The sequence below is a fragment of the Haplochromis burtoni genome, unplaced genomic scaffold, assembly GCF_018398535.1.
Source record: "Haplochromis burtoni strain Fernald_Lab_line unplaced genomic scaffold, NCSU_Asbu1 Contig_62, whole genome shotgun sequence".
Classification (NCBI taxonomy): Eukaryota; Metazoa; Chordata; class Actinopteri; order Cichliformes; family Cichlidae; genus Haplochromis; species Haplochromis burtoni.
The window spans coordinates 1662995-1688236 of record NW_024582423.1 but is presented as its reverse complement, the minus strand read 5'-3'; the positions used below and the strand labels follow the sequence as shown (position 1 = coordinate 1688236).

At 44.0% G+C, this 25242-nt stretch overlaps 1 protein-coding gene across 2 annotated transcripts; it reads left to right on the top strand.

Moving 5' to 3' along the window:
- The first annotated feature begins 2329 nt into the window (after positions 1 to 2329).
- Positions 2330 to 19021, top strand: mn1b (meningioma 1b). 2 transcript variants are annotated; one of them, XM_005922724.3, is made up of 3 exons: positions 2330 to 3201; positions 3319 to 6924; positions 17524 to 19021. In XM_005922724.3, the coding sequence occupies exons 2-3, from the start codon at positions 3387 to 3389 to the stop codon at positions 17733 to 17735; spliced, it is 3750 nt and encodes a 1249-aa protein (XP_005922786.1). In that variant the 5' UTR covers positions 2330 to 3201; positions 3319 to 3386; the 3' UTR covers positions 17736 to 19021. The 2 variants fall into 2 exon arrangements, with proteins under 2 accessions (XP_005922786.1, XP_005922785.1); XM_005922723.3 differs by having other exon boundaries at positions 2330 to 6924.
- The last annotated feature ends 6221 nt before the right edge of the window (positions 19022 to 25242 follow it).

Genomic DNA, 25242 nt, shown 5'->3' with positions numbered 1-25242 from the left:
CAGCCCTTACATAACCCCCGCCCGCCGCCTTTTTTTTTTCTCTAGGTGCAAAGCTGAGCACTCTGTCTGCTTCTGTTAAATCAAAGTTTGTGCCATACAGAGCTGGTTATTTCTTTTCAGAACACAGAGCTTGTCCTCTTCATGATCCACAACACTGAGGAGAAATGTAGCATGTGCATTATTGTAATAGGCTTGAACATTATATACATCCCATCATGTATTTGTTATGTGTGTGTTGTGGCTGTTGAAGAGAGGCAACACACTGACCTCGCTGAACAAAGAATTAAAAATATCACTTTTAAAAAAAAAAAAACAGCACTTTCCACTGAATGACCATGTGACATTACAGTAGCTGCACATTTTCTTTCCATCTTCCCAGTTAAAGTATACCTCTGAGTATTGAAATAATTCATTTGAAAATACTATATTTGCTGTTGACAAATAAATTAGTGCATAAATATACGTCGGTATAGCAGTTTAGAGCATTACACACTCAAGTTTGTAAAAACTAATATCTAAAAGCTTCACTCTGACCAAGTCTTCTCCTCCGTCTTTGACACCATCCGCTAGGTGGCACTGTGTCTGTTTGGTAAAAGTTCTCATGGATACCCCAAAAGTATAGAGCTGTATTAACACCAAATTCTCCCACTTCCCACAGTGTCGAGAAAAGATGATATGGTTTTCTCCTCTGACCAAAAAAACTCTCCACATTTGGTGAATGAAAGTGCGTTTTGTTACCAGCACGCTCCCTTTGTTCTAAATACCCGCTTGCCTTTGTTATAGTAACCTCACTGTGGGTTACTTAAGAATCTACAGACAAGAAAAACTTCCTTGTCTATTCACACCGGGATTAAATGCAGGAGGAAGGTCGTGTGGAATATATATATGTGTGTGCTTTTTTTTTAAACATTTATTGTTCTTTTTGTAAGTTGGTAAGAAAAAACAAATGCACTGGATAATTAAAATCCACTAGAAGTACCGTGTCCAAGAGGTGTAAAATATCCCGAACCAAATACATTTATAAGCAAATATGTGAGCTGCACGCTTGAACACACATTCAGAATTACATAACACATAACACGAAATATATTTGAGAAAAGCCTCAAAAACACTGTGTGAAATATACTCAGATATGCTCTACTTCTTACAAATGTATTATTCGGACATTAGATGAGGGGGATAACCGCTCATACTCTGTTTGTTATGCTGTGACTTTTGTCTCAAAACACGAGTATGGGCTGTTCTGGCAGTTTTATGTCTTATCTTTGGATATGGCGCTACTTAACCTTACACAGATAGCCTAGGCTGTTGCAGGCCTCTAATTAACCTTTAAAAACAAACCAGGCTTATCTGTTCTTACAAAAATGTTGCCTTTTAAAGACTATAATACTAAGAGAACAGTATTGATTATCGGAACCGCGGCCCAATACCGTCCATATAATTTAGTTCAGATAGTCTTTTAAGGGGGATTTTTTTTTAACATGTGGAATGAGGACAGTGTGATTGGCCGTCGAGGTGTGGATCGACACTTTATAATATTAGTCTGACTGACTTTTTATCCTTGCATCGAATTTCTGTCTGTATTTCCGACTAGGCGTCATAAATCAATCTACGGAGCTCAATACTGGGAAGTTTCATTATTCCTGATAGATTTCAGATTGAGATTTTGAATGTTTACGCAGTTGATTACACGTGAGAGCAAATCCAACCTTCGGATTATTAGCTCCGCACTAAGGATGCATACCAGTTCTTCTCAAATCATCGTCGTCATTACTATTATTTTAATGTAGGGCTAGAAAATCTGTGAACTCCTGCTTACTCGTCTAACCCCTTAGTTGGTGTAACTAGATCCTTTTACAGTCAGGCTTTCTGTCATTGCACTCTAGCGTAAACTGTTAAAAGCACACTGGATACTGCGTGGATCACTCTGTTTAATTCATAAAAAAATGTATTTGACCGTGAGTGGAGAGGTCTAAAGGAGCAAAGAGAACAGCATTGGGTAGAATTTAACTTCACGCAGTCTCATTCAGTTCATTTTCCCATTCCTTATCAGAATATAATTTTATGGTATACGCCAGTGTGGCAGAAAGTCTCTGTTATTTTCTATTAATGTTGTGTTTTCAGCCGCAATATCCCATCTAGTGCAAATCCCCACTTGTGCTTTCTTTTGGGGAAAAATATTACTTTTAAAGTCGAATTTACGCACACGCACGAGTTTACAATCGCTTTTACTCTGCGGACCACCTTAACAGCGTTTGTCCCGCCCTCAAGCTTTCCGTGTTCTCTGTGATTGGCTGAAATCTCGTGGATGGCAGTGGCTGTAGAAATGCAAAACTTGTTGCTGGTTCCTCTGGACTCGTTGATCTCACACAGCGCCAAGCGGTAGAGCGGACAGCGAGTGTATCTGTGAATCGCTCCCAAGTGCACTCAGACCACACCAGACAAAACTCGGTAAACGGAGGGGACGCACGCATCAGGATCGAGACGCACGGAAAGGACTTTGGGACCTGCGCCTCGCTGCAAAGCGCATGACCGACAGTGGGTGAAGGATGCTGTCAAGCCACTCCGTAGTTGTGGAGTGCGGGTAGCGCGCGCCGTGCTGCTCCTCCGGCTTTAGGTCGCATAAAAAGACGCCCCGGTTCACCCGCGGCTGGGCTGGAGAGTCGTGTTTGTGGACTTTCCATCACACTGGACTTTTGGCTACATGCCTGCTTGGCCGTTTTTGATGTTTTGAAGGACGTCGGTGGGCAGTATTTATTTAAAGAAAGATTTTCTTCACTCAAAGCCTGGACTTTTTTCTCTCCCCCACCTTTATTTCCAGCATGGGACCTTATTCAGAAAGTCATTCTGGGACATTTGACATCAGATTGGAATAATGAATTAGCTGAGAGAAGCAGTTATTGCCCGTTTGATTGCTTCGAGTCCTCTGCGCTCACCCTTTAGTTTGTAAGCGAGCTGTATTTGTGCCATGTTCGCCCCGAAGAAATGCGCGCAGAAAACTTCGGAATGTCATAGGTCGCTCGTGTAGCAAGTTTACTAGACGGATTTTCTATTCGTTTGTTTAATCAAAAAGACTAGTGTGCTGCACGCATTCACACGGGAACAGGGACACAGTTTACGTGCGTATTTGGACACAGTCTGTCCCTTCTCTGCGTCCTTGGAGAAGTTGGATAAATATTCACAGCAATGAGAACCTATTTGGTGAGTTTTGACATTTAAATGAGATAAATTGTCATAATCAGTAGATTCAAAAAATATCTGAATAGTTCTTCTGTATCTTTTTTTCTTTTACTTTTTTTTTTTTCCTTTTGGGGACAGACGGAAAAATAGACAGTGTGCCGATGTCTGGCAAACTGGCCGTCATGTGGGATTGATTGCAGGGGAGTATGTTTGGGCTGGAGCAGTTTGGTTCTCAAATTAATAGCAGAAACCCTGGCCAGTCAGAGAGAAACATAAACCAACAGAGACTGAACATGGGCTCCCATTATAAAGGCCCCGGTTTTCATGCTGGAGGCCCGCCGGGAGCCGTGGAACCCGGCATGGGCCCTCTGAGCGAGCCGCAAATGCTCGGGCTCAATATGAACATGAATGGTGAGCAGTACGGTAGCTTTCACCCGCGGGGACACTCAGACATGCATGCAGGCAGTGGACTTCAGCAGCAGCAGGGGCAAGGACCAATGCATGGATTTTTTAACAACCAGCAACCTCATCAAGGACATCCTCACGGCCATCAACCCCACCCCCACCAACATCACCCCCATTTCAGTGGGAATTTTGGAGGGCCAGAGCCAGGGTCATCATGCCTGCATGGCGGCAGGCTGATGGGCTACAACAACAATAACGGCATGGGACCACAGCAGGGCTTTGGAGAAGGATTTGATCCTCTTGCTGAGGGACAGACGGGTGATGGCTTTCCCCAGCAGCAGCAACAGCAACCGCAGCAGCGGCCTGGTAACATGCCTGACTTTCAGCATCATGGCCCTCCAAGTGGGAACCACGCTGTCCCTGCTCCCTGTCTCCCCCTGGACCAGTCACCTAATAGAGCAGCATCCTTTCATGGTCTTCCTTCTTCCTCATCCTCTTCATCTGAGTCTCATGGTTTGGAACCTCGGCGGCTGCCAAACCAAGGAGCCGTAGAGGGATTAGAATATAACTTTCCAAGTGAACCTCCATCTGGACATTTTGATGTACCTGTATTCTCTCCTTCAGAATCAGAATCTCAGTTACCACATTTTGGGCCAGGAAGACCAGTTCCCGGTGGGAATTTCCCAGGGAACGCTGGCATGCCACGGACACCAGGTATGCCGGGCATCTCTAAGGGACACCAGCCACCACCCCAGCCCCAGCAGCCTCAGCACGGAGTGTTTTTTGAACGTTTTGGAAATGGCCGGAAAGTGCCCGTGGGAATGGAGCCTGGGGTCAATCCAAGACATCCTCTCATGCAGCAACAACAACAGGCTGGCTTGATAGCCAGACAGAACTCATGCCCCCCTGGCCTCCCTCGACCCCCTCAGGCTGAGCCCGGCACTACTAACCCTAACATTCTGGATGGAGGGGTCATGATGCCTGGCCAACACAACCAGTTTGAATATCCCATTCACAGACTGGAAAACAGGGGCCTGCACCCCTATGGGGACCCCATGTTTAATATGCAACAGCCAGCTCCTCCTCCCTCCCAACAGCCTGCAAATCAGAGGCTCCAACACTTTGACTCTCCTTATATGAACATGGCGAAAAGGCCTAGATTTGACTTTCCTAATGCACATGGTGGCGAGGGCTGGTGTGGCGGTATGGACAACCACCTCTCTCCATCTGCCTACCCTGGCCTTCCTGGAGAGTTCACCCCACCCGTGAATGAAGGTTTTGGACCAGGTCCGCTGCAGCACCCAGGGCCCGAGCAGCAGTCTCTGCAGCAGCGCCAGAATGCAGCTATGATGATAAAGCAGATGGCCTCTCGCAACCAACAGCAAAGAATGAGGCAGCCGAGTCTACAGCAGTTGGGTCACCATGGCGATGTACCTCCAGGCCCAATGGTTCACGGAGGCCCAGTCGGGAGCATGCCTCATCCTGGCTTTGACAGGGAGAATAGTGGCAGGATGCCCAACATTGATGGGCAAAATCCTCATGTAACTCAGGAGAACTCCTGGTTTCAGGGGTCCCACCCACCAGGAGAAATGATGTCACGGCGTATGGGTGGAGCGGGTAATGAGTCAGGGCCTCATGACATGGGGCTCCAACAGAACGGCGCTGGGATAATGTTTAGGCCGGGCATCGGCATGCAGGAGCCCATGAGAATACCAGGAGATGGACATGTGCAGAACCTTCATTCCCCAGGCATGCACTCACAGTTCAGTGGCAACATGGGCAACCTCACACAAATGCAGTCTCCGGGAGCAGGAGCAGGACATCCAAATGCACCAGCAGAGAGACGGCCAGCTGACTTCCCTGCACCTTCAATGGGTGCACAGCCAGCTTTTCCCTATGGGGGGGCTAACCGTCAGGGGCCGGCTCACAGTGCTCCCCAGGGGGTGAGCACCTCACCTGGCAACTACCCTCCTCAGTCTGAGTTCCCCTCGGGCCAGCGGTCGTCTGTTAGTAAGCTTGGAAATCTGTCCCTCGGGAACTTCAGCAAAACCAGCTCTAAAGACAGTGTTTTCGGCCAGAGCTGCCTAGCGGCCCTTTCCACAGCCTGCCAGAACATGATCGCTAGCCTAGGGGCCCCCAATCTTAACGTAACATTCAACAAGAAGAACCAAAACGAGGGCAAGCGAAAACTGAGTCAGACTGAGCAGGACATTAATAGCAGCACATCTAATGGGACTGGCAGTGCTGGTCCTGAATATTTTCAGAGCAGCACTTCCCAGAACAGCCAGATGCCTGGCACTGGGAATAGCAACTCTAAGCCTGCAAGTCAAAGCCAGACGGTGCAGGGGGAAGCCAGTGCCCTCTCCCCAAATTACAACATGGACGCTACCCCGTGCAGTGAGGGGAAGGCAACAACAGGGAGTGGGAGAGGGAGAGGGAGGAGAAAAAGAGACAGTGGACATGTGAGCCCTGGAATTTTTTTTTCCTCTGATAATAGTAACCCTGTTGTAAGTCCAGGCCAGCAGACCCCCTCGGCTGGCGTTGGGGAGAGGGGTGGGGGCACGCCCCATGAGAAACAACTCCAATCGCCCTCTTGGGGGAAAGGAGGTGACCTAATGTTGGGGGACCAGGCTGACCTTATGTCTTCTTTAGACAGTGGCATTCAAAGTGTTGCCAAGTCTGACAGCAGCTCACCAAGAGTGGACTTTTCTGAAGATGTCAGCACCCACTATGGCAATGAGGATGAGGTGTCCTCCAGCTCAGATGCAGGAGGGGCCTCAGCCAGCAAACCTAATCGCAGCCCTATAATCAACGGCTCACCCAAAATGCAGAGGAGTGACCACGGGTTGATAAATGGACAAAAGTCCCTTGGCATGGGCATTAACAATCATACTACCTCGACGCCAGACACCTATGGACTGAATGCTGGTGTGGGCACAGGGGCCAGTGGGGTCAGCCACCCGGGCACTCCTGGGGTGGAACAGGTACGCACCCCATCCAGCACCTCTGGCCAGGAAGAAATCCATCCTCTGGAGATTCTGCAGGCCCAAATCCAGCTACAACGGCAGCAATTCAGTATCTCTGAAGACCAGCCCTTGGCCATGAAGACAGGCAAAAAGAATGGCGACTGTCCCTCACAGAACGGAGACAATGAGCTGGCGAGCTGCAGCCCGGATGCTGGGAAGGGCTCAATGGGCACTATTGACCTTGACACCCTCATGGCAGAGCAGCACGCCACCTGGTACGTGCCCAGTGACAAGGTTATGATGGACGGGTCAGAGGATGACAAGGCCACGGGACCCTGGGAAAAAAATAAGAGCCAGAACAGCAGTAAAGAAGGTAAATGAAACAGTCTCTTTCTTTAAGTTTTAATTAATCTCTCTCCCTCGTCACAGTCTCTCTCATACGCCACTCACATTACATCAGCAGATCATGCTCATACAAATGAACAGATTTTCTTTCTTAAATGTCATTTATTTATTTTCAAAATCTGAAATGCAGTGATAACAGCACCAGTATAAATATGTAAAATAATCAGGTGACACTTACAAGAGAAAACATTTTGTCCACATTGCGCAGGCAGAAAGCAGCGTCTCCGTTTACTGGGGCCTTTGGGTTTTAGAGGTTTAACGTTTATAGGAGGATACTACATTTAATAGTAGAGGCATTCATAGTCTTGAAAAGAGAGAAAGACAAAGAAAAAATATTTTCTTTTTTGAATTGGGTCTGTAGTACGAAATGTAAAAAACAACAACAACACACACACACACACACACACACACACACACACACACACACACGAGTATATATCTATATATAAACCGAAATAACAATAAGCAAAATAAACTTGCATTCATGCAAAGTATTTTATAGGGTTCTTCAGTCCAGAGGCACTTCAAAAGAACAGCTCAAGAAAAGTAAACATTTCCTGTGGCTCTTTATCTCGGTTTTCAGGGTGAACAACTACATTGTAAGATTAATAGCTTTCTGAGGATATGCGTTTTCGCAGCGGGGTTTCCCCCTCGCCTTGTTACGTGTTTGTTTTTGTTATTACCATGAGATAATACTGAGCTGCTGAAAGAGGATTTTTTTTTAACATTTGTTGGACAGGAGATTAGACAGCATGGTGATATTAATGCCATTCATTTTCAGTTTTGTTTTACGTGAGAAATGGAAATGGCGAAAAAGATGAAAGAGTTAAATGCTTTTTTTAATTGTTAAATGTTTGTTTTGTCTTGCTCCCTGGCCCTTTTGAATAATGTAAAATAATTGTCTCACACAGTCAAAGTATAAATATTTTTACTATTTACAGCACATTATTTTGGTTGTTTTGTTTTTGAATGAAATTGGAAAAAGAAACTGACTCTAAGGCACAGAATTAGTTTTTTAAACTGCGGTCTGCAGACGTGGTTTATGGATACAATGCGATTTATCTTCTTTATTATTATTATTATTATTATTATTATTATTATTATTATTATTATTATTATTTTCTTTGTATTTTTTTAGTGGCTCTAAATAAATAAAATGCAGACAAACAAATATACTATTTAGCTGTTAGAGCCATGATAATAATAATGAAATTAATAATATTAATAAATTCAATTTATTTTAAAAACCTAAATTTATGATGCTTCAATATGATTTGTCATTACGTGCTTTAGTCATAATCACATCGTTTTTGGAGTGTAACTGCATCATTAAGACAAGCTTTGTGTATTATAATATGCTACTTTAATTATTGGTGTTATATTTATTGCTTCTTTTTACTTGTCTCTTCATTCTCATTTTATTTCCCTTTTCCTTTTCGCGTGGGTTCTTTAGTCGCTCATTTCAAACCACAGCGTTGTACGGAGGCGTCTGTCGGTGTTAGCAGACGGACAAGCTTTTAAATGGTTGAACAGTGGCGGGTTTGCGCTGAAAGGCCCCTGCGTCTTTTGATATATAATAATAATATGGATAGGTTATATAATTGCGCGAGTGGCTTCGAGCGTCTCGAACGCCTCTTTGTTCTGATCGGCGCGAGCGCAGAGAGAGGGGCGGGGACGCGCATCGCGCGGACTCTGGAGTCCAGGCACACTTGTTTATGAGACTGAGCACAGGACGTCTCGCTGTAGCAGTGGTGGCATTACATCTAAAAAGCACTCTGACTCACCATTTAGGTTTTTTTGTGTTCACCCGGTCATAAAGTAACTGTAACAAGCGGTGTGCTGCATATTAATGTGATCCACAATCAGCCAAACTGGTGCATTTCTGCTCACCTATCCCTGTGCTTCCTCATAATTAAAGAGGCTTCTGTTGTCAGAGATGTATAAATGGTTACTCATTTTGATTATAATTACTGAGCAAATCTAACAATGATGAGCAGTCAGCCACACTCATCCTGCTGCATTTACTATTTTAATTCCTCTGGGGCTGATGGCACATTTAAAAAAAAATTTCAATAGGCAAAAATCAGTAATTTAAGGCAGAATAGTCCTCCTCTCCTTCCTCTCTCCTCTCCTCTCCTCCCTCGCCTCCTCTTCTCTCCTTTCCTCCTTCAGCCCTCCCTGCATGGACACAAGGCATGCAGCTCTGGAGCGATCGATAGCTAGTTAGCACAAATCACGGCTCCTGACAGTTTCTCATTTGAGTGCTTCAGACAGCAAAGATGAAAAAAGGGTGGAGGTGTATTTGAGAGGGGGGAGGGGGATTTTAAGATTGAATCTGATGCTTAGGCTACACAGAAGGGAGCAAAATAACATAATAATTTAAGATAAATCATAGCCCACAGTGTAGTTCCATAACATCCCACAGGCTTTTCACACTGCAAAAAATATCCATCTCCACCACTGAGTCGAGTTATAAGTCCTCAGCCTTGTAAACAAAAATCTGCCACTGGCAAGATAATGCCAGTGACACTAATGTAAAATAAATCAAGGCGATTCTTTAGTCCATTAGGCTTAACGAAATTTAACTGGGTCATAGAAAAATGACCATTTTAATTACAAAGAACTTAATTTGTGTAATTCCAGTAAAAATGATTCTTCCTCACGTATCTGGACATTTTAACGAATGTTCAAAGATGACATGACTTGTTAAGATATTTCTATGCTGTGGAACTATAACTGTCATGCGAGTCGTACGTGCTGGCTAAAAAGAAGTGCAGCCATGTTACATTTTTTTTCCTTGCAGGTCAAATAGTTCTCTGACCCCTTCCAAAAAAACCACACTTCTTTCCTCACCACAGCATGTACACACAGCACATGTCTTAGTATTTGTTTAGAATTATGCATAGATTCTTTTTATTCTTGTGTCAGATCAATAACTTCAGTAATGATGAACAGTAATAGATAAAAGTCTTGTTTTAAAGGTGAAAAAAATGCTTTGAAATTTAGTTCAGTTGTCTGGCGCTCATCTTTTCAGAGAATGTATCTCTATATGAAAAATGGCTTATTTCTAGAGAAACTTGAGGCTTTGTGCTCAAAGTTTTTTTACTCAGTTGTGTCAAGAAATTTACCTTGAGAAGTGGACCAGGTCAATCAGCAGGCTATGTGTACTTTGGATATCTGTATCTGATGAGGTGAGAATGACCAGCGTTGGGGGTCAAGGATCACTTTAGTTCCTTTGAAGTTGAAGCTTTTCAATCTCTGATCACCATTTCACTCAAATGTAAAGTAGGGAAGTGTAGAATAATTGCTGTTGTCATGTGTATTTGTCTTTCAGGAGGATTTCAGGAGCTATATATCTTGCTATGCTTTAAATAAGCCCCAGTGCTGATATTTACAAGCAGTGTGTAACTTACTGGATGCTTGAGTATGCAGATAAAAGCTAAACTGTGCTTATAGGAACTGTATTCTGAGTGCTGATATCTGTGCATCCCGGCTCACATCTCTGTGGTCTCTTTGTGCCTGTTAAAGTGATGCGTGTGGCAGTAATGTCCCCCACTGGACCCCATACTTGGCCTCCTATCTAAGTGACGTTGTGCAGCGCAAGCCTTTCGCCCAGGCACAGCAATACCAGTTGCAGAGTCTGGTGTGCTGCTCGGCTTACCCGAACTCTCAAGGAGGTTTAGCAAGGAGGAAGAAGTTTTTAGGTGTACACGATCAACTTTCCCATGTCAGTTAATGTTATTTCTCCTTTTTCTAAAAGCATTTTTTTACGCTCTTCCTCTTCCCTTCTCTTCTGTATATCTTTGCCAGAAGCTGACCGCTCATTTGGAAAGTTGTGCATAGTCAAGATAACAGGCGAGCAGCAGGCGTAGGAAGTGATTCAGTTATTTTTATTTTTACTTTTCACTGTTTTTTTTTTTTTTTTTTTTTGCCCCGTACACAGTTTTTTTTTTTCACACTTCACAGTTGACCTCCTAGAATAGTTTTCACTCTTCACGCTCAGTAATCAGTCTTTAAACAGCTTTAATAATGATCAAATCTGTCACTCTGACTTTGACAGCTTTGAAAAGAAGGAGCTTTCGTCTTATCACACCTACGAGAAAGTACTTAAAGCACAAAAAAGGAGGCTGTATTGATAGCATGGAGAACAATCCTGTGAGACTACCTGGCTTTGACATTTCGGTACGACAACAGCTCCTCAAATCACGCCAGTAATTTGTGCTTCCTTTTTCTAAAATAGAAGAAAGTGATTGGCATGTGCTTGAAATGTGGAGGGGGGAGGGGAAAAAACAGCTTGGGGCAGTCTGTGTTCTTTACCTGTCATTACAAGGTGTTTTATATCGACTTTTTTTTTTTCTCCCAACAACACACATCCACCAGGCCTCGCCCGCACACTTCTGCACTTCATCATTATGGTAATCATAGCAATTAGCATTGTTAATATTGTTTTCCGAAAGTCATAATTCATCATCCAGTGACTACTTCAAGCTGACTTGGTTATTGACAGGTTCATCCAAGCTGCAAAGGACGGTTAGTTTTTAGCAGCACAGATGTATTAATGCAAGAAAAGGGCAACACTTGAAAAAGTGTCTGTAGTGTGGACATAAAAAAACAAACAAACAATATGCATTAAAATATTTTAATGTCAAATTTTCTTTTACTCCTTTAGCGTGTGTGTGTGTGTGCACTGGCACTGCAACTTGCATATGCATTTGCCTGCTGTGGACATAAAGTTTGATTTATTTAGACTCAGTGTCATGCCCACGGCTTCAGCCTCAGATCTCAGGTGTCTCTCCCGTTGGAGCGCGTGCACAGTGATTCCTAACAAAACATTTAAGAGTATTTACTCTGAGTGTAAAGTATACAGTATCGAAATGCATCCGTCTTTATATTTAAAGCATCTAGATTTAAGACAGTTTCTGTTTGCGTGTGACATGTGCGTGGTTTTCATGTTCCTTGGGATCTTTGCAAGACAGTCAAAGGAAGCCTATTAAAGACACGTGCTGGTGACTGATGAAGAGAGAGTGAGAGAAAAAGACGAACCAAAGTGTCAAGACTTTTTTTTGCGTTGCTGGAGTTTCAACTCTTCAAAATAGAACCTGCATCCGGTGTTTTGTTTTCCCTGGGGAAAGGTGTTAGAATAAAATGAAACTTGTCTCAGCATGTGGTAAATATTCTCCTTGGAAGCAGCAAGGAATGGAAAGCTGATTATACCTAGGCGATGCACAGAGGGAGGAGTTCCAAGCATTTGAATGTGGGTGCAAGTGGCAAGCCTCCAAAAATGTCCACGTGTCTTGTTTAGCGACACAGGGGTTCCAAAGAAGACAGACACATTTCAAAAAAACCAAACCCCAAAAATCAGTTTGATACAAAGGTCCCGAAAGATGTCCTGGGTTCATGTATTCACTGTTAGTCAAGTGCAGCTTTTTAAAAAGTGTGTGTGTGTGTTTTTACTTTCTTTTTTCCAGAGGTGTTGATGTTGTCATGCTGCCAGGAGCGGTTATGTTATGTGCCATACAGGTAGTCGTCAGGCAGTGTTTAATTTGTATTGTGGAACTGACAAATGAGTTATGACACTGGAGCTGTTTCTCTTGGGAGACAGAAGTAGAAACCGATGGCGGGCAAGAGAAACTAAGAGAGATAGAGAGAAGTTTTTTGTGTGTGTGTGTGTGTGTGTGTGTTTTATTTTTTTCCCCTTAAAAGAACATCTGTGGTTTCGCTCACGAGGTGAGTGAGGAGGTAATAGCTACCATTTGCATTTATGGAAGAGAAAATAATTCAATTTTTCCATCACTTTCATGCACCACAACCATTGTTCATTCTAGTCTGTGTGTAGGAGGTTTTTTTTTTTTTTCAGTGTAGCTGTGTATCTATAGCTCTTCAAATATGTCTGTCCATAAAACTGTCCCTACTTAACACCAATTAGAAAAATACTAAATAAACAGTATAATATTCTATATTTTACTCCTTACACTGTACATGTTGATTTGGGTTTTCTTTGTTTTGTTTTTGTGTGTGTGGCAGGTTGTGGTGAAAAATGAAATTAGGCACATTATTGTTTTAGCTCGAAACAAAAACCAAAGGCATGAGAAACATCTTCGAGTAGCCTTTGTTTTCATGTGTGCGCGAACCCTTCCGAAAAGACCGAAGCGCGCAGTACTGTGCTGTGAAACAAAATAGAGACAGTGAAGTAGATCAATATGTCACTGACTTGGATGACATGTTGGACAGGTCCCGGACATGGTTGTGAGTTATGAAAGAGGCACTAAATCACTTCCCGTGTTCTGATTTGTGTCTGGTTTCCTAAGCGCTTCTTGTGGCCAGAGGCAGAGGTGTGCGTGTGTGCGTGCGTTTGTGTGGGTATGAGTTTGAGGAGATGGCAATGGGTGTGTTGTTGGTGAGAAGGTAACAAATGCTGGGGGCAGAGCCTGCCTGGGCAAGTTTTTCTCTCTCTCCTTTTTTCCCCCCACTTTATGTTTCAGGCCAGAGAACAGAGAGGAAATTCAAACCAAAATAACCTCTGTGCCCTTGCCTGAGAAATGTGCCCCTGCTCCCCGCAGATATCCTCTCTGCTCTGAGGGAAAGGTCACACTTCGGCAGTTGGGTGGAGATGAGGGGGAGTTTGCAGGAGGCCCCCCCGGTGCATGGATACCTGGGACAGTACCTTTGTTAGCCCCACTGATCTTTATTAAGGCTTGACCCAACATATTTCTGTTTTTAGGGATATTATTTGGCTTAGCCGCTTCAGATCATTTTTGGCATGTTCTGAGGTTTCACTGAAACCATATAATGAAGATTGCAAAGTGTTCTGCTCATCTTTGGTTATGTCTGACTCCTGAAGAGATGCAAAACTTTTACTCTTGCACGTCTTTTCCTGTGGCTTTTTCTCTGTGGATTGTAACGGGTGTTTTGTGCTGACAAAGACAGACTCCTCACACAACACCATAGTGTTAGTTGTTATGCTAAAGGAATCTGACCTGATGTCAAACACTGTCATAGGAGCGGAGGCCTTTGGGTGTTTTTTTTTTTTTTCTTTTCTTTTTTTTTCCTTTTCGCAGCGAGTGGAGCATTCTGATTGGTCTGGTTTGTGTTCAGAGAGGATGGGGTCACGGCCTCAGGAGCGTGAGGTTAAAGGTGAAGTGTCGTCATGGAAGTCTAGAGCTCGGGATTTAAAAAAAAAAAAGGGGGGGGGGGAGGGGGTTGCACATGCGTGTGCCGCATGAGATCCCGAGTCCTGGGAAATGTGTGTGATGGAGGCTTTTTGTAGATTCAAATATGTGGCATGCATTGATTTTTATTTCTTTTTCTTTCCTTCTATCAGTTAATTTAAAAAAAACATGCAATACGTGCGTCAGTCGTCATTATTTTTAAGAGTAAGTGAAAAAAATGAATTGCCGCTGTAATACTTATTATTTAATGGGTGGAGGATACAGACTCGGAGCAGCCATTGTTTATCTTCCTGCGTTGCTTCGGGTGTGTTGAGTGTGTGCGGCATGACATGTAAACCCGTGTCAGGCCGTCAGCTCCCAGACACATTGGTGTCATCCAGACAACCAGAGCTGTGCGCTGTGCTCCCTGCCTTCATGGCATTCGAGCTCTACTCATCTCTGTAAATTGTTTCTGGCTGTGTCTGTGAGACAGCTCCACAACCCTGCTGCTGCTGTGCCTGCGTGTGTGTGTGTGTGTGTGTGTGTGTGTGTGTGTGTGTGTGTGTGTGTGTGTGGGAGCATCATCACCAGGTACCAAATAAAAATGTACTGCACTTGGGGTAAGAGATATGGTGATATAAGAGCATCACGTTAAATTCAGTGCCTACTTAACACATCACTTTGGTAATCTTTTGTGGCTGTAATGTGGTTAAGGATATTTAGGTGTATTTGTGGCTCGGCGCAGCTGCTTGTGCTGTTTCCGTCTTATTAGGTATTTTCCCCGCGTGCTTGTTGAAGCTAAGCACTTGTTCTCTTCAGATGAATTGGCTATTATTGAGATATTACCGTGGATATGAATTCTACCTTCGTCAGTGAACAACCCTAACAAGATAGATCTTATTGAGGGGGGGGTAGAAGAAAAAAAAAAGATTTTCCTGCTTGTAAAATGTCATGGTGATTTGGGATTTAGTCTGGTGTGATTTAGAATTTCACACCGTCGTTTCCACCTTTTGAACAAATCCGTCGGCATGGATAATGCTTGCGATTTAAATGTAGTGTCAGGATTTTTTTTTTTAACCCCCTCAACCCATAAAATCACAGTCTCTCTCATAATACTCATACTGACTAATATATTTGATCATGTGGTGGTCAAGTGCTTGTGTGTTGGATTTTGCATATGTTTTTAATGCTAAATGGCAATCACCCCATTTTTTTTCTCCTGTGTTTAGTAGTATTTTTAAAGCATTTCTTATGCTTGTATATGTGTAAAATAAACTGTGAGAATATGGAAAGGATGCATTTATGTTTGTGGGAAATATTCATTTTGTTGTATTAGACTATGCATACATTTTTTTGTTAGTGTATTTTCCACCTTTTTCCTTGTGTTGAAGCTGAGTAATGTGTGTAGCTGGGTTCGTGTGTGTGTCTTTCTGCGTGCACGTCCATATGTAGTCAGGCGTATGTGTGTGCACGTGGAGCAGCAGCTGAGGGCTTGTGTGAGTATGGCAGTGGCAGCAGCGGTTGGCGTGTTGTGTGTGTGTGTGTGTGTGTGTGTGTGTGTGTGGGTTTTTTTTTTTTTGGTTTTTTTTTTGGGTGCGTGTGTTGTCAGTTTGCTGTGTGTCAGCAGTGAGCCACGGGAACGCTTGGCTGCCTATTCAGGCCGGTGCGGACCCTGCTGTGCCCAGCTAGCATGAGCTGCTGGCGGGTGCTGGAGGGCACAGTGCTGGGAAGAGGGAGTGTGAGTGGTTACGGTGGAGAGGGGGGGGCGATACTGGCAGGGGGTTGGGGATCAGCCGTGCTGAGGTGTATGACTGGACCCTCTGGCAAATGTGAGATCTTGTCACAACCGCCACCAACACCGCTCTAAATCCTCATTTCTCCCTTACCCCCTGCACCCTCAGCCTCCACTTACACCACGTCTGTAGTCCTTGGGAGGGAGATGGAGACAGAGAGACAGAGAGAAGAGCTCACAGAGACCGGCAGTCAGAGATGCAGATGAAATGGAGAACAACGGGGAGGCTTGGCTGCCTGACCTTTCACCAAATCCCCCCACTTTTCCATTCCAGTGGTCGCAGCCCAGACGGGCTGGGGGGGCAAGCCTGCCTGAGCGCCTGCATGTCTTCCTGCCTTTCTTGGTTGTCCTAGCTGCATGGTCTTATCTAGTCTAGCTCGGCCTTCTCTCTGCCTGCATAAAATCGCTGCTGCCTAAGCCTTTTATGAGGGCAGAGAGGAAGGGAGATGGAAATGGTAAGCAAAACATGGTTAAGAAGCAAAGGAGGATGAGCAAAAAGAGAACACAGGGTAAGGGATGAGAAAGGGGCTGGCGCGATGCTTCTCTTTTCTCCTAGGTGAGCGCTAGCCTGACTGGTGCGTTGTGATCTGCAGCCTCTGTGCCCAGACTGTCGTCTATCACAGCCTCTCCTTTCTCTGACGCATGTAACTCAGCTTGTCAGCGCTGTTTTCCACCTGTCTCTACACTCAGACATCTAGTTGTCCCTGCACCTCAAAGGTCTTCGTCTTCGTGCAGCACACCGATCCGTTTCAACCATCCGCACAGAGTATGTTTTGTGTGGGGAGGAGATGGGAGATTAATCGGACTGATTTAAGTGAAGGATCCTTAACATCTTTATACGCATTTTCTCTTTGCTCTGGGCTCGCTTGGAGGCAGAGCCCAAAACACAGGATGCAACACTTGTGTCATAACACCCAGCCCTAGCACTAACTCTTTGCTAGTGTTTCTCTTATTTTAGTTTTTTATGTGCCTGCTTCCAAACTTTTCCTTATTTCTGGCCTCTTTTCTCTCTGATTGCTACAGTCTGCATCTTGGCAGATATGTTTGATGAATTGTGATGTGCCACATTTAAAAAAATAAATAAAAAAAATCTTCTCCTGGCTAATTTTTCCACTGAACAGAACACAAGGCTTTTTGCAACCATTTATTATGACGCTTCACACATTGGTGACACAGGGTCGATGCTGGGGCATGATCATTATACCAGTAAATTGGGTCAAGCGGGGCTAAAGGACAGGTGTCTCGGTACTCTCTGGCCCACTGACCAGAGGTCATTAGGAGGGTTCCACATTTGCACGCCTGGTCACAGCCAAAATATATGCGCTTACATTTAACGTACGCCCGTGTTTTCACGTGTTTATATCAGGCGACAGGAGGCGGATGCGAGGAGAGGGGAGCTTTTGCTTGTATCCTCCTATTCGGGTCTTATTGATGGGTGGGGGAATAATGTTGAATTAATTTCACAGTGCAGATTTAGAGTGGGATGTGAAGATGACACTTGTTTAATTAAAAGTGTGTACTTTAAATGGTTCGTCTGAATCAGAGAATGCCAACTGCTTGAAGTTGTTTTTTCCATTTTTCTGCTGTCTTAATTAACCGCTTCCTCTCTGTTGTTGTCTGTCTGCAGAATCTGAGCTCACCCAGAGTAAGCCTGGAGCCGGAGCCCCGGGGGCTGTAGGAGGTGGGAGCAGTGGAGGAAACCACCTGCAGTGCCTGTCTGTCCACTGCACAGACGAGCTCGGGGACAGTAAAGGCCGAGGGGGGCCCGTCTCGTCGTGGCGCTCTCTCCACTCTGATATCTCAAACCGATTTGGGACGTTTGTGGCGGCACTAACTTGAGGGGGGGAAAAGAAGAGAAGAAAACGATAACCCAGCAGGACAAATTAAAGAAGATCAGAAAATATCAAGAAAGAGAGATTCAGAGACATTTAACCACGATAAGGATGCGACTATGTTAATTTGTGGATGGAACGACTGTGTGCCGCTCTTGCCTGTTCAGGGAGAGAAAGACATTTACACTCACAAATGGAACACAAATACAGCTACACACACGCACACGTGCACGCACACGCACGCACACGCACACACACGCACACACACATGCTCACAGACACTCGAACACCATGTTTTGTTTTCTGATACATGCAGTCACACTTAAGAAAACTGCTGGACAATAACAGCACGGGGCTCTACTCGACGATGCCCACATCTGGAAAACCTCAAATCATTTATTTTTCTTTTCTTTTCTCGGTTGAAGAAAAATAAGAAATGTTAAAGGAGGAGAACGCAAAAACGAGAAGCATAAGGAGAGAGGTGAAGTTGTCATTGGCTTTGATTGTATACCAGTGTTTAGTCTTATGACTTATATTACTACCTGTTCTTAAACTTAGCTAAGATTGCCTTTGTAATGTGTATGGCAACTTCGGCATATGTCAGTCAAACCCCCCCCCCCAAAAAATATAATAAAATAAAATCCTGGCCTTTGACTCCTGTATTACAATTAAATATGGCCCAGTGGTTCAGAAACACCCCAAATACTAAAAAGGAGAACGAGAGGAAGGCGGGATTACGCTTGAATGTAACTCAGCAATTTTCCTTGTGAACACAAAGTTGTTCCTCTTTGTCAACGCGAAATTTAACCTTTATCGTTTGCTGCTCTAAATCATAAGGTTTGTTGTAGCTCTCTATTATTTGTGTTTCTGAGAATGTCTTTCCCTCATTCTATTCTATTCTATACTTTTTTCTGCTTTTCTCTTCTGTAGATCTTGTGAGCTCAACCACTTGTATACAACTCAGCCAATGAAAACTAAAAAAAGGGGAAAAAATGGAGGTCAAGGGATTGATAAATAAGGGAATTGAAAAAAAGATTATTGGTATTGCACATGTATAATAAGAGAAAATTTGCTGTGTGTTAGGCAATCTTGTAATCTTTAAATAAAGCTTCTGTTGAATTTGAATTTCTCAAACAATAGATGGAGGACTGTGACGGCAATTTAAAAACTGATTTTTTTGTTTCCTTTTTTTAATAATATGTAAAGTGCAGTCGTCTGTTTTCCTGCATATTGTATATATCTGTATATGTTTTATTGAGTAACTGAATAACAATAAATATGACGTTAAAGGTGGCCTTGGTGTTTTCATTTTGTTTGTTTTTTCTAAGAGTAACCCCCCCCCACACACACACACTAAATACAAGAACAAGCTAAACACAGATTGTCTATTTAATGAATAATAAATACTGTGAAATACCGTGTGCGTATTCTGAAGATCAGGGAAATCTAGAGTATATTCCAAGCGACAGATGTGACAGGAAAGTTGTGGACTGATACATAACACCTGACAAGCGTGCTGGAACCGGTGTCATATTAAAGCCCGAAGCAGGCGCATGAGAAATGCTGGAAAATGTGGCTTCCTGGTGGATTTAGAAGCCGAGACAATTCATTTCATGTATACTTGCTTACGACATGTGTTGCATTTTATTCCCTCAACTTCCCTGACATCTTTGCTCCCATCCTCTAATACATCTCTAATAAATCAGCAGTGATGACAATAAAAAAAAGAAAAACAATAAAATTAGTTCTTGATACAAATAATGTTAAAAGGCATATAACTGAAACAGAAATGTAAATTAATAAATCAGTTATTCTCCAATTTTCTGTCTCACTACTTCCAGCAGCCTCAGCATGCGCACACACACACACACACACACACACACCCTTTTCCACTCCCCAGACCCTCTTTGGCTCACCTGCTCTTTATTGGCCATCTGCATGGATGCTTAATGCTAATCAATAACTCCCCTGTGTGCCAGCTCTGAGGTGGAGACGTCAATGCTACCTAACAGGACCAGCGATCAACCTTCATCACTGCGGTCTAGGATACGCACACACACAAAGTGGAGCTCCCTCCAGGACCCTGTCTGTGTCATTCAGGTGTGTTTGTGCTTGCTGCTGTACTTGGCGCCTGCTGTGTAGGATTGCACAGCCTGTTGTGAGCGTGAAGCACAGAGAGCTGCAGCGTTAGCAAACAGCAGAGACTGGTTATGTGAGGGACTGTCATATAAGTCGGGAGTGCCTGTTTAGGGCGGGAGAATAACTGTGAGTGTGAGATAGATGGGGAATAAATGCTGATCGTTCTGTTCACTATAAAACTTAAGGTGGAGATTGTCTGGTTTTAATACTCCAACACGTTTATTTGCCTTAGCGCGACGCGGAGTGCGCAATGTAAGCATTTAATCTCTCCAAGCATGCAGTGCATTTGTTCATAATAAGGCAGTTTTGTGTGTCACGTGTCTATTCTCACAGAACATTTTGTACAAAAGGACAACAGGTTCAAAGTCGTGGATGACACTGGTTAGACTAGTAAAATGCAATAGAGCTGACAGGAGTGAGTCACTTAAATCAAAAGGCATGTCTTTTTTTAGGGATAGACTGGGTGTCTGCTTACTGATCAAAACAGGTTCAAGTGCTTTTTATTGTCGGCTAAATCTAGGCTATGCTTAGGCATTGTGTTTGCTCATACCAAGGTGCTAAATTTCCTAGAGAGTCACTGCAGTCTGTGCATGCCAGGAGACTCCTGTGGTGACACGCTACCTGCCTACCTGTCTGGTTTGGCTGACCTCTTAAATAGCAGGACAAGGGCTTGTGCTCACAGGTTTTTCTGAGCTCACAGTTTGCGAATAACAAACAACTGGTATCTACCTGAAACTCTATTTTTGCCATCCCAAAGAGAAAACTGTATCACAGTCTGACATGCAGTCTCAAGATCTTCCTCTGTGTCAATTTGTAGTTGTAATAGACCTAAATCCAGCAGTTATTGCAGCTCTAAACAGGTTAATTGGGTTTTGTGTGTCATAGAAGCATAGAAATGCAGCTCGCTTGCTCTGTTTTCTCAAACATACCATAGCTGCCCAGCCACATGCCATGTGTGACACAGCGACAAAGAAGCCTTGGGATATTGGCTCCAGTCAAGATCTTTGATACTGGGCATTTTCCATCAATGGGCGCCTCTGCATGGCAGCCATATTGGGAGGGAGAATACTGTGTGGTCGCCTGAGAACTTGTGTGTTTCCCAGCCAACGTGCATCTAAAGAATAACAATTTCACTAGCCATGAAGACCATCCATGGAGCCGTGGGGTCCGTGGCCAGAAAGCTCGGCCAAACACTCCACACTCACGCAGCTTTCTATGTACTCCTATAAATACATCTCCTATTTGTATAGAGGCGATATGCATCTTTGGGAAAATACCACAATGTTGACATAAGAGCACCCTCTACACTCTCACCTCCCCCTCCCATCTCTCTCTAAACTCCTACCCCTTGCTGAACCTTTCACTGGTTGGGAGAGAGAGAGTCAGAAAGACGGAGAGAGTGAGGGAGAGAAGGAAAGAGAAATGGAGGGAGACTGAGAGTAAAAGAAGTGTCTCTTAGAGGCCTCCACGGTCTTTAAGCCACTATGGTATCCACCAGAGCCCTCACATACACTTAGGCTCTAAAGGGCTTTTGTCCTGTAAAGAGGGGGTTTGGCTAAATTGGGGGTGCTTGTGCATTGGCGGGTGGGATTGGGCTGGATGTAGTATATTTGGCTCCCACGTCTCCATCACTGGAATGGTGAACTTTTTTTTTTTTTTTTTTAAAGCTAAGGAGTTGGAAGGTGGGGTGTGGAGTGGGGGTGGTGGTCTTTTTTTTTTTTTTTTTTTTTTCAGTTAACAAAGTGGAAATGAGATCGCACATTGATTTCATCTTTCGAAAAGTTGCTGCTGATCAGTAGTTTGTGTGTTTTTTTTTTTTTTTTGGGAGGGGAGAGAAGTTTGGAAATCTTCCAAACAGTGCCTTTTTGCTTTCAAAAAAACCCCTCTACTTGTGTAAATGTGCTCTTTGTCCCTTGGCCTATTGTTTGAATAGCATTGTGGACTTTTTGTGGGAAGCTCACAGGGGCCTGGGGGCCTAGGGGGCCAAGGAGGGACCAAGGGGGGCGCTGCCTGAATGACTTAGACCCAGGACATGGAGCTGTGGAGGCACCAAGGTACAATTAAGAAATGTTAATGCATGCATACACACACATGGAAATGCAACTCCCCACACATGCTTGGGAAAAAAATAACCCAATGCACTTAAAACTCTGTTAACATTCAAAAAAATGTTAACAGTATGAGTCTTTCTGAGAACTGTCCCATTGTAGTAACTTCTTTGCTGATAGAAACAATATGAAAACCGCCCGGCTCCCTCCCCCTATCAAGGGATTTCTTAATAGAGCTGAATGTCTGGAGTCCCTTGCTTCAGCCAATTCATGACATCCATCTGTCCTCGCTCTCAAAAGATGCCGGCAGGTGGAAGAAAAGCACAGAGCATTTGCATTTTGGGGCCCATTTATTCTTCAGAGTCCATGGGTCAGTCCAGTAAAAAGCTTGCCTGTATTGTAAAATTATGGAGTTGAAGTATGTTTAAAAACACTAACTCCTGGGAAATGCAAGGACTTTGGACCTGCGTATGGTGCAGCCGAGAGAAGCAAAGAGAAGTAGCACACTTTACATTGTGATGAAGTCCTTGTAGAACCGAATGCAGTTAAGCAATAAAGTTGTTGTGATGCCATATTGCAACAGGTGCATTTAGTTACACAGACCTCATGCAGATTTATTTCAGATCCAATCAGGATAATGTAATGCGGATGAAGTAAGACCTAATGAGTAATCACTTGCATGTAAGGACAGATTACTAGTACTTGAAGTTTCTGCGACTCTGTAAATCCCTATCCTGGCTGTACACAGACCCTTGACTATACTTCCAATTACTATACTTCCTATAGTTGGTTAGATACCAAAGGCTCTTCTGAACTCTCCTTCACTGTCATCACTAGATATCCTGTGACCTTCCTAGCACTGATTTCCCCCCCCCCCTCACCAGAGCAGCACACGAGCTTTCCACTGGAAGGTGATTGAGCATGGCACCCTGCTCTACCCTGTCCTGCTTTGTCTGGGGACGTGTGCCTGTGTCAGGATCCACAATTAGTGGGGCGCGTCCCCTACCATTAATCACAGAGCAGTCCTGGATCTCAGTACCCTACAGCCACACTTACTGACAACTTACTCAGCATCAGCAGCCTTATGCTAGCATCCTCAAACGCAGCGAGGCTATGTGAAACCAAACATATTCTGTTTTTTTTCCCCTTCTCCCATAGAGTCTAACATTGCATTTCAGTATAAGAACTCACTGAACGGATGCTATATCTTGTGTTTTATTCAGCATTGTCACCACACGAGATCTTCTCAGCATGTAAAATATGCACGGATGTAAAACTGAAATCCCACAGACGACTTTGCAGTGTCACATGAACTTTGCAGCCCGTGCGATGTACACCAGTGAAGTCATGAAAAACAATACGTGCTTTTGGCAGAACGAACTGCAGACAGACAGCAAACACAAACCTGACCTCTTGAGGGGAAAGTATATCCCCAATTCCCATTTCACTCAGAGTATTCAGATCAATACTGTGGCAGGATGTTAAATATTTGTCATCAGACGATCACACATTGATGAAACAAATCAATGGGTGATAGGAGGCAATGAGACAGAGCTGTGTGCTTGCTTACCTAGCTCCTAAGAGACGGGGAGGGAAAAGAATGGGAACGATGGAGGGAGACAAAGATTTGTGGCTCTCGGGGGCTGAGATTTTTCTCTTGGGTACTATTTGTTTGTCTTTTTCTTTTTGTCAATAAGAGACAACCATGAGGAAAAGGATAAAGGAACTTATGGGTGGGGGTGTGAAGAGTTTCCCCTGAGAAAACTCAGAAAATTCCATGCAGTTCATTTAGTAAGCTTTGCATTCTTTACCCACATGCTTGTATATAAGACATCACACACATAATTCTCTGACATAAACTGATATGTTGAAGCACAGACACACTTTGTCCCGCACTTACACACAAAAACTGTTCTGTATGCTCTGACTGTCTTTATTTAACGCATAATGAATTTTTTGCCGGCTTTCTTTCGATCACTCTCTCTCTCGGTCTTTCTCTGTGCTCTCTGTGCTTTGTAAAAACAGAGGAATGAAAAGCAGCCAGATGGTAGCTCAGGCCTAATATAAAATCAATACACTGCCTCCAAGAGAACTGAAGGGGGAGAAAAAAAGAAGAAGAGTTAGTGGGGGAAAAAAAAGAACATTTAAACACCAAATTTGCCAAAATAGTTCTTTGGTCTCTCCTTTTCTCTCTGCTCTCTTCTCCTCTTTTTCTCTCATTCTGTTTTTTTCCCCTCTCTGACACAAATATGTGAGCCGAGACATGCACGCACAAATTGAGTCAGTGTGCTTCAACCACTCTCTCCAGCTTTGAGTACACCCGTGCTGCCGAACTTCCCCACCTACTGTCTCGCTACGCACCTCTGGGGCACGCAACAGGGCTTGCTCGTGTGCGCGAGTGTGTGTTTGTGTGCGTGCCAATGATAGCACACAAGGATGTCAGGACATCTCATTGGGCCCTAAATTGAGAGGGAGGAGGGCAAGGTAGAGATAGCCTTTGAAGAGGGAGAGGACTGAGGGCCATTGAGAAATCATTAGGGTAATGATAATTGGTGCAGTGAATAAGCAAAGAGACAAGAGGAGGAGGACAATATATATGCATTTGAGTGTGTGTGTGTGTGTGTGTGTGTGTGTGGTGGGGGGGTTAACAGATGCGGTGTTGCAAGAAACTGTGATTGACAGCTGCGTGCTAGATGGCGATATGGGTGCACAACTTTTTTAAATGTGTTTGTGAAAAACAGGAAGATTGTGTGTTTTTAAAATAGAGAACGACAGATGTGTGTGTGTGTGTGTGTGTGTGTGTGTGTGTGTGTGTGTGTGTCAGCTCCACTCTGTGTGTAAGGAGCAGTAAAGCCTGTCCCCCAGTGACTGGGCCTGCTTGCTGGGTGACAGATAGCCCAGGGAGAGAGGGGACACCAGGCTGTTTAGCTGATAATTAAGGAGGTTTTATCTTAATTTGAGCTGTTACTCTCTATCCTCTCCTGTGATTTATGAGTCACTGGCCAGCCCTGCTCCCCTGCTCTGCCCCTTAGCTTTGGGAACAAGACAAAGGAACCTCTTCCCTTTCTACAAACACATTCATAAATTCCACATGTACATTATCACCAGTGCAAACTCTGTAGCACTGACACACACAAACTGATAATTACACAGATCCTAAGGAATACATTTGCACACGAGATCTCAGAGGAGCCCATGGGCTCAAAGCCCACAGTATCAGCACGCTGGTTGATTGATATCTGCATGCTGCGGTGCAACAGGTCTCTTCCACCGCCTTTATTCTCCTCAGTGAGGCTCTGGTGGTAATGAATCATATGTGCAAAAAGG